The following is a 13,642-nucleotide window of genomic DNA, read 5'->3' on the forward strand; positions in this document are numbered from 1 at the left end:
TGCGATTCAGTCACATGGAGCAGCACTTGCGCAATCAGCCAATCAGCTGCCCGGAAGAAGCCGATTGTTTACCTACTCCTTCTACCGACTGATAGCTCTTTTTACATTTTACATTATCAGTAAATTTGAGAATTGTGGAGTGTTTTATAATTTTTCATCTTAGCCCAGTGAATTTAAGTGTATTAATCAAATATGTCATACCCTAAATGTATGCATAAATATTTAAGTTTCAATCCAAGCTCAAATTTTGACGCAACAAATATACCTGCATCTTTCCAGAAGGGGTAACTTCTCTCTTTAAATTAAATGTTTTATCCATTCAGTAGAGGAAAAATCAGAAGAAAATGTACTACCAGTATGTCTTATTCTTAGCATGGATCGCTTACATGCTGATATGCAGTATACTGCTATTCACAAGGGGATTTTTGCTGAACCGTCAGGTGCTGCCCAGCAAGTCGTCTTGTGCTCCTGTGGAGCCCTCGTGTTCGAATCGTTTTGCGGAATGTCTCAGTTCTCCTCTTGCCAAAAGCACAGGGGCCATGGAGCAAAAGTGCCTTTTTGAAGATCGGAAAGCTATAATTATCCTCATTGATGCATTGCGCTTTGATTTCCTTGCTCCTCAACCGCACCTGAATCAAACATTTCACAACCATATACCTGTCGTTGGTAAGCTTCTAGTAGAGAAGCCAGACAATGCTCGGCTCTTTGAGTTTATTGCGGATCCGCCTACAACAACAATGCAGAGACTAAAAGGTCTAACAACAGGAAGCCTGCCTACATTCATTGACATCAGCTCAAATTTTGCCAGTGCTGAAATTGATGAGGACAATATCATCGACCAACTTGTCACATCTCAGAAACCAGTCATTTTCATGGGGGATGACACATGGATCAATGCCTTTCCCAATAGATTTCATCGGCAGCGCCCTTTTCCGTCGTTTAACGTCTGGGACCTAGACTCGGTTGATATTGGTATAAGAACGCATCTCATACCTGAAATGAAGAACTCAGATTGGAGGCTCTTAATCGCTCATTTTGTTGGCGTTGATCACTGCGGACACCGCTATGGACCATACCACCCTGAAATGGTTCGCAAGTTAACAGAAATGAACAGTGTCATTGAGTAAGTATCATTTGTGCCTATGTTACTTCATTCATACTTAACTCAAAATCACAGACTTAGTTTGAAAGTCAGCTCACTAAACATCAAGCAGGAATTATGAAAATTCTAAACGCAAGGTTCTACAACAGTCAGCTCTTCCATTCCTGTTGGAGATCAATTTTTCGTGTATTTTGCGATGAAAATTTAATATTTTTTAATGACTTATTTTCGTAATATTTTTGCACTACATTAGCTCTGTTGAAAGTTCACTGGCATAGGCATCCAAAAAGTGCAATTTCATGAGACTGAGCAGGTAAGTATAAAAGTTGTGAGCTTATGTCAAAATTTGTGGAATCTGGGGAATTTTCATCTTGACACTTTGTCGTCTTCGGCATAAAGGAACATACCTCAATTGCGCTGTTTCAGTATTACGTATTGACTTTTCATTTTTCAATGAAAAAACTGTCTCATAAATTTGTCCAAAATTTTCAGTGATTTTTCTTCACACTTGTGAGACAAAACACTAAATTTTTTGGACAATTTCGTATGATGGTCCTCTTATGAAAAAATAAAATGTCCATGTAAGCACTGAAACAGTGCAGCCAAAAACGTTCCTTTGAGCGAAAGATGACAAAAAGTTTGAAAAAAAAATTCCCCAGTTTTCAAATAATTTGGCAGATCACACAACTGTCGCATTAAACTGTTCATCAATTGGTTTTTAAAAAGTTTGGTCGAAAATATCATCCATTGGACTTCATTTAGCAATAAAGAACTATCATTTCCAGCTCATTTTAGAAACATTTTATGTTTCAATAGTTTCCATATTCAGGTAGATGCTCTCACGAGCAAGCCAAAAAATAGTAGCACCCTATAGTAAAATCTAGTCTAATTATGAAGATTTCTTTGGGAAAATGTCATCTTACTCTCCCTAGCTCTGAGAAAAATATACAAGCTCCATTTTTATTTATGTCACAGAGAAACAATTCAAGCAATGGACAATAACACAGTACTGTTCGTCTTGGGAGATCATGGAATGACTGCAACTGGTAAATTTCTACTTTTTTTTCGCCTTTTTTCACCAACCCTACAACGAATCACCCAACAGGTCAAGATGTAAAACTCCCTAAGATATATTTCCTCATCTAAATATCATGCAGAAAACTTTGACATGCAAAGGAGTCGCATGATTAGCCCAGACTTTTGAGGCAGGTGCATAATGCTCAAACCCATTGCACACGGATCAATTTTTCATCTAACTTTTCCTACGGCTTTATTGAATGGAAGTTTTTCCTTTTTGAATCACACAGTAAACATTTTCATTCAATACAGTCGGAGGGAAAGTTGAATGAAAAGCTGAACTGTGTGAATCTGGCTTTTCATTGATATCAGTGAATAGAAACTTTTTCTGGTAAAAAAATTGCTAACGGACTAGAGTTTGATGCTCACTGGCTAAATCAACACTCTGTCTGAACAAAAGAAAAACCCAAAAACAATACAAGTTAAATCGGTCATTCAGGGTAGAGTCCCTTTATACTGAGAGTCAAGACAATGCGAATCTATTTCTGATTGGTTCCCGTATTTTAGGCCTCCACAGTGTCACAAACGGGAATAAAGATTACATTTTCACCAATTGCAAAGATTATAATCTGGAATGGACCAGGGAATTACGGGTTCGGCAAGGAACAAACGGAATGAGAGGAGGAACGGAGAAAGGCATTTGAGAATGGGCCGATCAAAGATTACGAAAAACGTTCAATTTCTGTAATCTTTATTCCCATTTGTGACATCCATGAGCCGAATTGTCTTGACTCTCAGTATAAAGGGACTCTAATTCAGGGTAAACTTATTGTTTAGCAAATGAGTAGATATTAGTGTTACGACAATTTTATTCAGCCTCTAATGCAAAGAATTTGGAAATGGGTTTGAGGAAAATAGAAGAATAAAAAAGAGATTTCATTTTGAAGCATACTAAAACTGGTATTGTGACCAATTTGATTTAGGTAGACTTTGGTTTACTATCGGGGGAAACTTTAATTTTGCTAGCACCAAAATTGCTCATCTCCCTATGGGCCACTAGATAAGGTCACCACCTAGAAAAATGCTACATGTTTTCACCATAAAACCTTGAGTAAATAAGAATTCACACAACAAGAAGTTTGGAAGTAATTCTTGACAGCATTTTAATACATATCGACGGTGTAAGTCGGAAATCACATATCTCGTTTGCGGTGTCTGAAAATCTCCGCCTCTATGTTATTTTTTTAAAGAAGAACAAATTGACATCATTCCTTGAAGTTTATGCAAAATTTTCTTCGCACAGAAAAGAAAAATCACGGCAGTTTTAAAGAATTTTCATTGAGTAATTTTCCGTTTCAAAAATAAAGTATGACAGGAAGTCTGCTACGTCGCAAACTGAGTTATGTGATTGCCGACTTACACCATCGATATTCCTGAGTATTTTCAAAACAAAATGCTATTATTGCAAATCAGTAGGAATCCAAGTTTTACCTTACCCTCATCTCATTCTGCCAAACATAATCAATTTTACTTTAAATGAAACTTGATTTCATTCTCACTTTATTGATTGTTTTCCAGGTGACCATGGAGGTGACAGTGATGGAGAAGTAAAATCAGCTATGTTTGTATACTCACCAAAGACACCCCTGATGAAAACTTCTAAGATCAGTCGAACTTCTATCAAGCAAATTGACCTCGTACCAACACTCGCAGCTATATTCGGAATTCCCATTCCATTCTCGAACCTTGGCTCGGTAGTCTTTGAGTCTTTACCTATCCCCAAACAGCCTGAGTCGCTTAATTTCTTCAAACTGTTTCACAGCTGGAACAACGTTAAACAAGTTACCACCTACATCAAAGCTTATGCAAAAAACAGCAAGTTCTCCGCTCAAAAATTTGATACTCTAGAAATTAGTTTTGAAAAAATACAAGATAAAATAATTCACCTGGACCTATTTAACAGCGTTGAAATTAATAGCATTCTTCATGAGAGTCAGATGTATTTAGAGGTGATCAGTCAAATGTGTAGGGAGTTATGGGTTCAGTTTGATGCAAACTCGATGTCTCGTGGTCTGGTTCTTACATTCCTCACCCTTTCATTTGCATTATTTGTCACAGAAGGACTAAGTTTTGATAAATTTACCCAAGTTTTCACCTTTGGCTTCTATATAACAAGATTGGGTTTAGTTTTTGTGTCTGTTTTGTCCCTCATTGCTCTAAAACATGCAAATCTGCTGGACATCTCCAATGTTGAACTGGCAGTGTATTTTGTGTCTACAACGCTATCCATTCTACTGTTAGCAATGGTTATTGTCCAGAATTGGGTTGAAATCTGTCAAACTTGGTATAAGAGTAAGAGAAACATGATGCACATTTGTTATCGGTTCATTTTCATTCTCAGTAGTTTGACCATGTTTTCAAATAGTTTTGTGGTCGAAGAGTATTCGATAATATTGTTTTTATCTTTATCCCTCCTCTCCTTATTTCTGTGGGAGAACCGCAACAAATTCACTTCAATCTTCGAGTCGAGCAAGAAGCCTCGACCATTTGTTTCAAGTCCATTGTTCAAAAGTCTGATGCTCCTAATAGGTATATCTATTGTTTTAAGGTTAGGTTTCAATTTCAATAAGTGCCGCGAAGAGCAAGGATGGTGTCTGGCGGGTATTGAGAACGCGGCATCGAAAGACAGCTTGTTCTTTTCGAAGACCACACAATGTGTGATCTCTATCGTCTCCCTTGTTATTTTTATCGTAATAGTCCGTAACTATTTGAAGATGTTTGGAAATTTTACAGGATTCTCACCGACGGTGCTTTTATCTCAGTACCTTCCCACAATTATTGTTATTTGTCTGAGTGGCTATTGGCTGTCCGAATCCACTCCTCTCGCAAAACGGAGGAAACTCGTTCCGCCCTGGCACCTCCTCATGTTGCCACGGATAGTGTTCTCTTTGTTGGGCGTGTATCTAGTCGTTCTGTTCTTTTATCCCACCAGTATTCATTACCTAAAAAATCGGACGAATTTGTCTCTTAACAGTCCGATTCCTCACTTGTTTCAAGAGCTTAAAAATTTAATGAAATCTGATGTGACCAAACACGCTGACAGTAATCCTATTATTTTTGGTCTCGCCACTGTTTATAGTTCTTCCTTTATCAATTTCTCTTCCATTCTCTGCTTACTGTCAGCAATTCTGCTAGGTTTTACATACAGTGTTCCTGCCATTTTCATGGTCTCTTCATTGATCCTCTTTGCTTTTTTCTCAGCTATCATACGCAACTCACGGAAATTAGTTAACCGTAAGTATTACTTTCAAATACTTTAATTTACACCCATTTTTTAAAGACATAAATGCTCAGAGTTAAAGGAATGTCTTAGCATTCCTATTTTTCCTTTTTCCCTAAAACTTTCAAAGTAATGACTTTTTTCCTCTTCATTTACAATCATTTCGTATTTTCTTGGAGAACATGTGATTTTCATGCTGAAGTGATTCCCATTCTTAAAACTTGTTTTAGCAGCTATTTTATTATGTGCTTGTGACCAATCTTGACCCGCTGGTTTTGTAGTTAAAAAGTTTCTGCACACTGAGGGTGTGTTCATTAATTATTTCATTTTGGTTTGAAACAAATTCATAATTGGCTGTCGGCAGCTCAAACCTAACGGATTAAGTTTACAGCATAGTCAAAGAATACAGAAAGGAACTCGTTGAAAATTTTTCCTAACATGAGTGCATTTTCTTTTTTTGACTTCTTATGACCACAAGGTCATGTTTTCTTCAACTCCAATCATCCGTGTGGGTTGAAAAAGGTAGTGCAAGACTAACAAAAGCACAATAATTTTGGTCAAACACGGAAATCGCTGAACACCTATGAGGTCGCCTTACTTTAATCCTTGTACCAACAAAGCTAATTAAAATGTTTCAAATTTGTGAATGTAATGTTCTTAAGAATATTTTTAGCTATTAGGAAAGTCCAAGAAAACATGATTCGGATGCACAGCGGGCTAGTTATCACCAAAATTCAGTTTCTTTTTGAACAGACCTTGTAATAGTAGCAAAAGGACTAATACATGCAATACTCAAGCATCATTCTAAATCAATAAATTTGTATGCACTTTTACAACGGAATGATGCCTAAATCTATTTTAATGTTTATTTGTCTTTTTCTTTTCAGTGCAACTTTTCAATGTTGGGTGGCCGTATGTCATTTTTTGGGGACTCTCCTCAATATTTTGGTTTTATGGAACCGGACACCAGGCAACATTTCCCAGTATTAATTGGAATGCAGCTTTTATTGGCATTAGTTCCTTAGATGGCATTTACATCTACCTCTCAGCATTACTGGTCACTGGGAACACCTTCATATCTTACATTGTACATGCTGCTCTCTTGCCGGTAAGACCCATATTCCACTCAATTCTTCTCAGTTTTGCTCAGCAATGGGTCAGTGAAGAAGATAAGATTGCTCCGAAGGTTTCGGTCCTGAGTTTTGGCACCACTTTGATGCCTTGAGAATTTCTAAATTTTCAACAAAATTTAAAAAAACTGTGAAAGTTAAATTGTTGGGTATATATGCAAATGTTGGGTATATGTATGTACAAAATTTGATCATAGAATAGTTATAAAAAACTAGGGGCTACGCGGCCCAACCCCCTGAAGGCGCTTCGTGGCCCTATTTTTACCCCCCGATCAGTGTTAGTTTTATTTTTCCCCTAAAAAATTACGATATGAGGTATACTTTATAGAATGAAATAATTTTTGGTTTTGATGAATAAAGAAAAAAAAAATTTTTTGAAGTCAAAAGGACGCGTTTTGGAATGACTGCTTGATGAAATATTGCAGTAAAACAATGAACAATGATAATCAGGTAATAATTAAATAAATCAGGAGTTGGGAATTGAACTCACACCGTGATTAAGTTGGACGCTTCTGGCGTCTTAGATGACTCGGCCACCGCTCGTCTTGAGATAACCGGCGGGAATCTTGTGTAGATAATTATAGAGCTGATGCGCAGGCTACACAGCTACTGCGCAACCTCCTCAACCACTGCGCATCATCCGACGCATAGTGGTAGCAGTCCCGGAGCATTCCGTAAATTCACTCAATTTTATAACTTGATTTTAAAAAAACCTGGGTCCCATTTCCAACATCTGATCAGAGCGGACTCATTTAGGGCCTATTACCTGTCGATTTACGCAAAAATCATGGAAATCAGCCCGGTAGAATGCTCGAACGAACTATGACAAAAAGTATAAATTTACATTGTTTAAATGGGAGAATTCGCAACTTTACCACTTAATATAAAAAAACCTGGGTTATATTTTGAAAAACTGAATAGAACGGGCTAATCTAGAGACAATTGCCCGTCGATGGCCGCAAAAAACATGAAAATCGGCCCGGTAGAACACTGGAACTAAGCGTTACCAGTTACGCAAAATTAGGAAGTCTCGGAGCTTATAGTATAGATTGAATCCTCCCCCCTCCTCAATTTTGTATTCCATTGACTGTTGATATTTAACGTATTATTGATTGAAAGTGTAATAATTCACTCTTGGTCTTTATTTCAGTTATTACTCATAATTCCATTCACACTAGAGGTCACTTTTCCAAGCGCCTTAAGTTCGAATGATGGCACCAACTCATCGATCAGGAAAGGAGATGTTACTTTATTTGAAAATGAACCAGTTTTGTATCACTCGGTTTTTAGCTTATGCTGCAAGTACATGATTTTCCATGGTTTTCGGGTTAGTGAAACTTCTTGCTAAAATGATATCTCAAGATCAGGAGACACCCTGGCTTCTTGTGAGAAATTCATCAATAAATTTCACCTTTCGGCCAAAGCACATATCTCAAGCGTCATTTGTGCGCAGGCACTTTGCCATAGCTTGAAAAATCAAGCTTTTCCAATTTTTTAAGAGAAAACAAACAAACTTAAAAACATTACTTATGCTTTCTTTTGTTATCAAAACTAATTCCTGAAATTTTCATAAATGTGTAAGTATGTGCAAGATTAAGACAAATTAAAGCAATATTGAGTTGTCCGGCAACATAGTGGCCAAATGATACTTGTGATAATTTGGCCAAAAGGTGACGAAATATCGGAGAAAAAATACATCTTTGAAACCAGAGCATGTAGAATACATGCATCTTAAAAAAAGAAGTGAAAATCCCAGATCGGGCATTGTTTATCCCTCTGTAATGTCATAATGAGCACCTGACTAACAAAACGAACATCAATCATAAATCAGAAAAGATAACTTTCCTTTAAATTTTTGACTCTAGATTGAATTATTAAATCTTCCAACGTTTTCAGAACGCTTTACCCTTCATATTCATACCCTATTTTTTATCTGTATAAACTATAAAGTTAAGTGCTGTTTATGACATTTCTAAGGAACAAACAGCAGCCAATTTTGAACGTTCATGTCTACTTTTGAACACTGAACAGCAAACCAAAAATGCATTTTTTCTCATTATATCTAGTAATTTTCTAAGTATCAGGTATACCCTCACCCTGAAGTCTTACAATTCTTAGGCTTTGGGATGTTTTCTTTCAAATGATCAAAAGCTCAAAGTATTTGGCTCTCCCTGATAGCAGAACAACTTGGTCCAAATCTGAAAAGTCGCCCTCCTCTTGAAGTCTTTTGTAGAATATCCAATTAAATCTTGAATGTTTGCAAAAAGTCTCTCAAGAATATCTGCTGTTTATCAGTTGACACTAATGACTCTCAGACTGTACTCATGAACCAAACAAAATTAAATTATGTTTTTTGTCTTATTAATCTCCAAATAAATAGATAAAGTTCTGCACCCAAATTTTCAATCTGAGTTCTTAAGTGTCATCTCCTGTTATACTAAGTTACTGAAGCGAAAAGGAACGCTCAAATTTTCGAAATTGAACTTCCTTCAAGATTCATCTAATCTAATTTAGGTGAACTCGCTGATTCAGGTAAAATAGCAAAATTCGTCTCATTTTTATCAAAACGAGATCCATGAGAAAGCTGTAAGTGTGCAATAATTGGTACTGTTTCACGTAAAACAGTAGTAAAGGGTTCCGCCAAAAAGCTGTGTGCATTGGGTAAAATGGTGCCCTTTTCAGCCAATTTCTCACCTTAAACTTTGTGTGTTGCTTGTCCAAAATGTAACCACAAAAGCAAGCAGAAGTAGCTTACGGCTGTTTTGCTTAACATGAAAGTGGAAAAGGCTCTTATAACATATATTGGAAATAAAATTCGTCGATTTTTAATCATTCCAACAATTTTTAAGTCTTCAGGATGATTGGCGGAAATTTTACTAATATCGTAGGCTTTCTTTTAATAAAATGTTCCGCTCAGATGCTACTGAGCCCTTCATCTTAAAACCTCCTTTTAACCTTCACTGCTCTCCCAGGTAACATGGCAGTATTGTTGATATGTCTCCATAGGTCATTACACTTTTTCCCTTCATTTTATTTTCCAGGTCTTTATGAGTATGTTCGCTGCGGTGATACACAGTCGGCATTTGATGGTGTGGAAGATCTTTGCACCAAAATTCATGTTTGAAGGACTCTCTTTCATCTTCTTCACCATCCCTTCACTGTTTGTAGGGTTTTTTCTAGTCATCAGGATTACCAACAAAATTGAACAGATTTTAAAGCAGATTGATTCTGGCTGACATGCAATTTTCTTTTACTTGCTTAGTGTTGTTTTTGTTAAATTTGTTAATACTTGTATTGTAAGGTTGTATCATATCTGATAGTGAGATGAAGCTTTGGAGCTCGATCGTCAGATGTTCTTTTGAACAAGAGTACCATCACCCTGGCTAAAAATCTCACTTTTAATTTTGTTTCTCATCGAGAAGAGGTCAGTTTAGCTCATAATGATGATTAGATTGATTAGTACTGCCGTGCTAAGGGAAAACGTCGTATGAACATTCCAGAGTTGCCAAATTTCCTCGCATAAAACATGTATTTCTAAGGAAAGCTATGAATATCTTCGTCTGAAATTTTCGGATAGTATACATCTAATTTAAAAAAAAATTCTCTGAAAAATTGAATGGAAAAGATTCACAAGTTTTCCTGAAAATTCATATTTAATCAAAGTGAATTTGGCAATTGACGAAGGCTCATATGGCACTCTTCCTTAGCACGGCAGAGTAGCACTGCTACCCAATACGCTAACTGTTAGATTGACCATAAGAAGGTACCTAGACTATCTTCTAATTGATCGGGGTTTTTTTTAATTGCATGGAGTAAAATAAAAGACAAGACCATGAAATTCAATGGTCAATTTTCTCTTGGAAATAGTGTTCTATTGTTATTTCATCATTTGCATTTTGTTCAGGTAGCAGGGAAAGGGATCAGCCCCTTTAAGGATCTAATATTTTTTTTTTGTACGAGGTTGTTTTTTCCTCTGTCCAGTTTCATTCGGAGTGTTGAAATTTTTATTTTTTCAATGTAAGGCTCTTTTTTTACATTGGGATAGCAAGGAATATTCAACACTCCAACTAATTTGCTACGAAAAATTAAACTGAAATTCCTAATCAGTCACATGCAGGGCATGCTAGTCTCTAATTTCATCCATTACAACTGTGTCACATATAACTTTCAAAATTACAAATTTTCAATCGGTTAGGATGGTCAGTTTTATTATTGCAAGGAAAAACTCATAATTACATAATGTAATCCTTGTTTCTTTGATATTTTCTGAAGGTAAAGTTCAATCACCTGGAAATTCAGTTGCTTTTTCTGGTTTTTTGTAAGAATTAATTATTATTTTAGTCTCAACCAACCTGAAAATCCTGAATGGAATCTTTGGTTTGCTTGATGAAAGAGTTGGTCTAATCTTCATTCCAAACAGCAGCTCTGAGCAGCGTGAAGATATGTCAGCAACATGTCTCACCCTTAAATATAAATGATTCAATTAATCATTTTGCCGGCCAAAAGACAAAAGCGATGGCTCTATGCGAAAAATGCGTCTCTAAATTGCAAAATTTAAAAATCTCCGATTATGTTTGCTTTTCCTCAAAGAAAGCTAATCAAGATTTATCCCCAAAATTTTGTGTAATTTTTTTAATATAAGTGAAGAAATCCACAGAAAATGTCAATAGATACTGTTGGTTACTTTTCCTTAAGAAAGTTAAACATGAACGGAGACTTACAAAGTTGCAATTTGAGTGAAGCATTTTTCGACTCATGCCATCAAAATTTTTCTGAAGTTTTCCTGCAGGTGACATAGCTCCAGGATACGTAATAAATGTGACATCTAAAGAGGACCACTGGTGATCTTTCTAGGTACAGCAGATTGTAAATTTTTACCAAGTCTTTGAAAAATCCGTGAAATTGTTGTCAATAATTTAATTGGTAAATACAGGAATTGTTTTTGTACAAATAATTTTTCCCAGGGTTGCCGTAAATGCAGTCTAAAAGGAAATCGTTCTGTCCATTCATTTTTACCAATCCATGTGTGGAGGTTGGATTATGTTTTTTTTCCTCTTTCATAGTTTGTATTTGTTATTTGGTTTTTGAGGCAATGAAAGTATAAATTATGAAACTAAATTTTTAGTATTATGTCAACTGTATCTGTAAAAAATTGTATCTCTTTTTTGGCTGTTATGAGTAGTGAACTTGAAGAGAAAGTATTAACATTTTTGAGTCAACCTGCATGATTTTCTCAGTTGTTGGTTAATTTTATCCGATTATGTAGTTACACATGTAACATTGTTGCCTATTTTTACGCCGACTTTGACGCTATGATAGTAAAGCTGAAAAAACATATTGAGCGCTAAGGAACAACACCGCTGAACTGACAATTTTAGCAAAAGCGAGTTTTTGAGGACTTTACCGCATTCTACAGTATAAAATATACAAGCTGGTATTTTTAGTTTTTTTCCATTTTGTATGGAGGCGCTGTAATATTTTTGACGTATCTTGTTATTTTAATTTATCTAATCTCAGAATTACAAAAATAGCGACGTTTTTTCTTCGTCTTGCAAAATTGTCGGGTATTGTTTCTTAGCCATAGAAATATTTCAATTTGCAATGTTGCAAATCTCCAGAGTTCTTTAATTTTGTTTAAAAACTTAACTAAACCTTCTCTCAGAAATTTCAATAATTTCGCCCTGTTATGAGAAGTATATTCTGTTTAAATGTAAAGCCTAAGTACGTTCAGGTTTCCCTTAAGAAAATAATATTTCAGTTTAAATCTTGAAATTCCGCAATTAAGATTAATGTTGTTTTTTTGTGCAAAAAAATGCTTTGTTTTGGTAAATTACCAGGATATTAAATTTGTTTATTAATGGAATAGCCAGTAAATATTTCAGTATTACTCAAGTGTCTCAGAGAGAGGCAGCCAAATTGTATCCAAAGCTATAAGTGTATAAACAGCGGATTTCGAATATCCGCCATTTTCAAAGCTAACCCCTTTATAGAATCTGCAAACCTTCAAGAGTAAATCGGTACCAAGTTTCAGACTTCTGACATAATTTTCCATTAAGACTTGAACGAAAAACCATGTTAAATCTAAGAACAGTGGATGTCAGAATTTGTTGCTCATCTAAATAATTTGCTGAAGATTATTAATATCCTCGAGTCGTGTATATGAACACATTACAATGGTAATGAAAGTTAATAAGATTGAATGCATGTACTTAGTTATTTGGAAGACAGCATTCTCTTCAATTTTTTTCCTATTTTAGAAGAGTGATAAAATAATGTTCTCCTTATTTTTTACGTGGAAGTTGTCAAACATTTATTTGATTAAATATTAATATAATTTGATTAATATCAATCGCTCTACCTCTCTTACATTAACTAAAAAGTTCATTTCATGCCTAAAAAAAGTTCTCTGTAAAAATAGTGGATGTGTTTTTTTTTTTAAAAAAAAAAAAAAAATCACTGTACTTCGTTGACATTTTCTTTAAATTTAAATCTTCAAATTCAAACGTCTTTTTCTAATTCAAATCTCTTCCGATGGTCCATCAGTTGCTGAAACTAAATATAAAATGGCGATTTTTGACTGAGAACATGATACATTTTCAGAAAAATATTTTATTTCGCTGAGAATCCCTACGATGTGTAAAACTACTGCCTGCTAAAGCCTTTTTTATAAATGCAATGCCAAATCTAAAGAGCTCTGCTTGTTAAATGTTGAATTTTACGGAATGACTTTGATCCATCAATCCTTCTTTATGCTTTTATTGATTGAAGGTCACTCAGTAACAATTTGATACAAAGTCAATAATCCGCACACTGACTTCATAATTTGTTTGGGGAAAAACCATGTTCAATTCTGTGTGTAAGTTTTTCCCTGATCCCTTTTGTTGATATTGTAGAAGCTCTTAAAATAAACTTATAACATTACGGATAGTTTAGTACAGAAAAATTTCTTAATTATTCTGACGGACTTAAAATTGAAGACATATTCTACAAGTTCTCTTTTATAGATTTGTTTTGAAGTTTTCTTTTTCAATAAACTGTTTTAGATTAAAGCTTCTTAGAAGCTATTAGAATTATTTCTGCTACCCAATACGAGCCCATCCAACCTAAAATTCT

General features: G+C 35.3%; 1 protein-coding gene across 1 annotated transcript; it reads left to right on the plus strand.

Annotated features, from left to right (window-relative positions):
- Positions 1-54: 54 nt before the first annotated feature.
- PIG-O (phosphatidylinositol glycan anchor biosynthesis class O) lies at positions 55-13,582 on the plus strand. The gene is made up of 6 exons (XM_019052485.2): positions 55-1,123; positions 2,078-2,148; positions 3,698-5,413; positions 6,287-6,507; positions 7,680-7,856; positions 9,571-13,582. The coding sequence occupies exons 1-6, from the start codon at positions 345-347 to the stop codon at positions 9,763-9,765; spliced, it is 3,159 nt and encodes a 1,052-aa protein (XP_018908030.2). The 5' UTR covers positions 55-344; the 3' UTR covers positions 9,766-13,582.
- The last annotated feature ends 60 nt before the right edge of the window (positions 13,583-13,642 follow it).

This window comes from Bemisia tabaci, chromosome 10, assembly GCF_918797505.1.
Source record: "Bemisia tabaci chromosome 10, PGI_BMITA_v3".
NCBI classification, from domain to species: domain Eukaryota; kingdom Metazoa; phylum Arthropoda; class Insecta; order Hemiptera; family Aleyrodidae; genus Bemisia; species Bemisia tabaci.

Bases quoted from the DNA above. Each gene is read 5' to 3' on its own strand.
- PIG-O (XM_019052485.2), top strand. From the start codon at position 345: ATGTACTACCAGTATGTCTTATTCTTAGCATGGATCGCTTACATGCTG. The intron at 2,149-3,697 runs GTAAATTTCTAC...ATTGTTTTCCAG, and splicing joins TCATGGAATGACTGCAACTG to GTGACCATGGAGGTGACAGT. The intron at 6,508-7,679 runs GTAAGACCCATA...TCTTTATTTCAG, and splicing joins TACATGCTGCTCTCTTGCCG to TTATTACTCATAATTCCATT.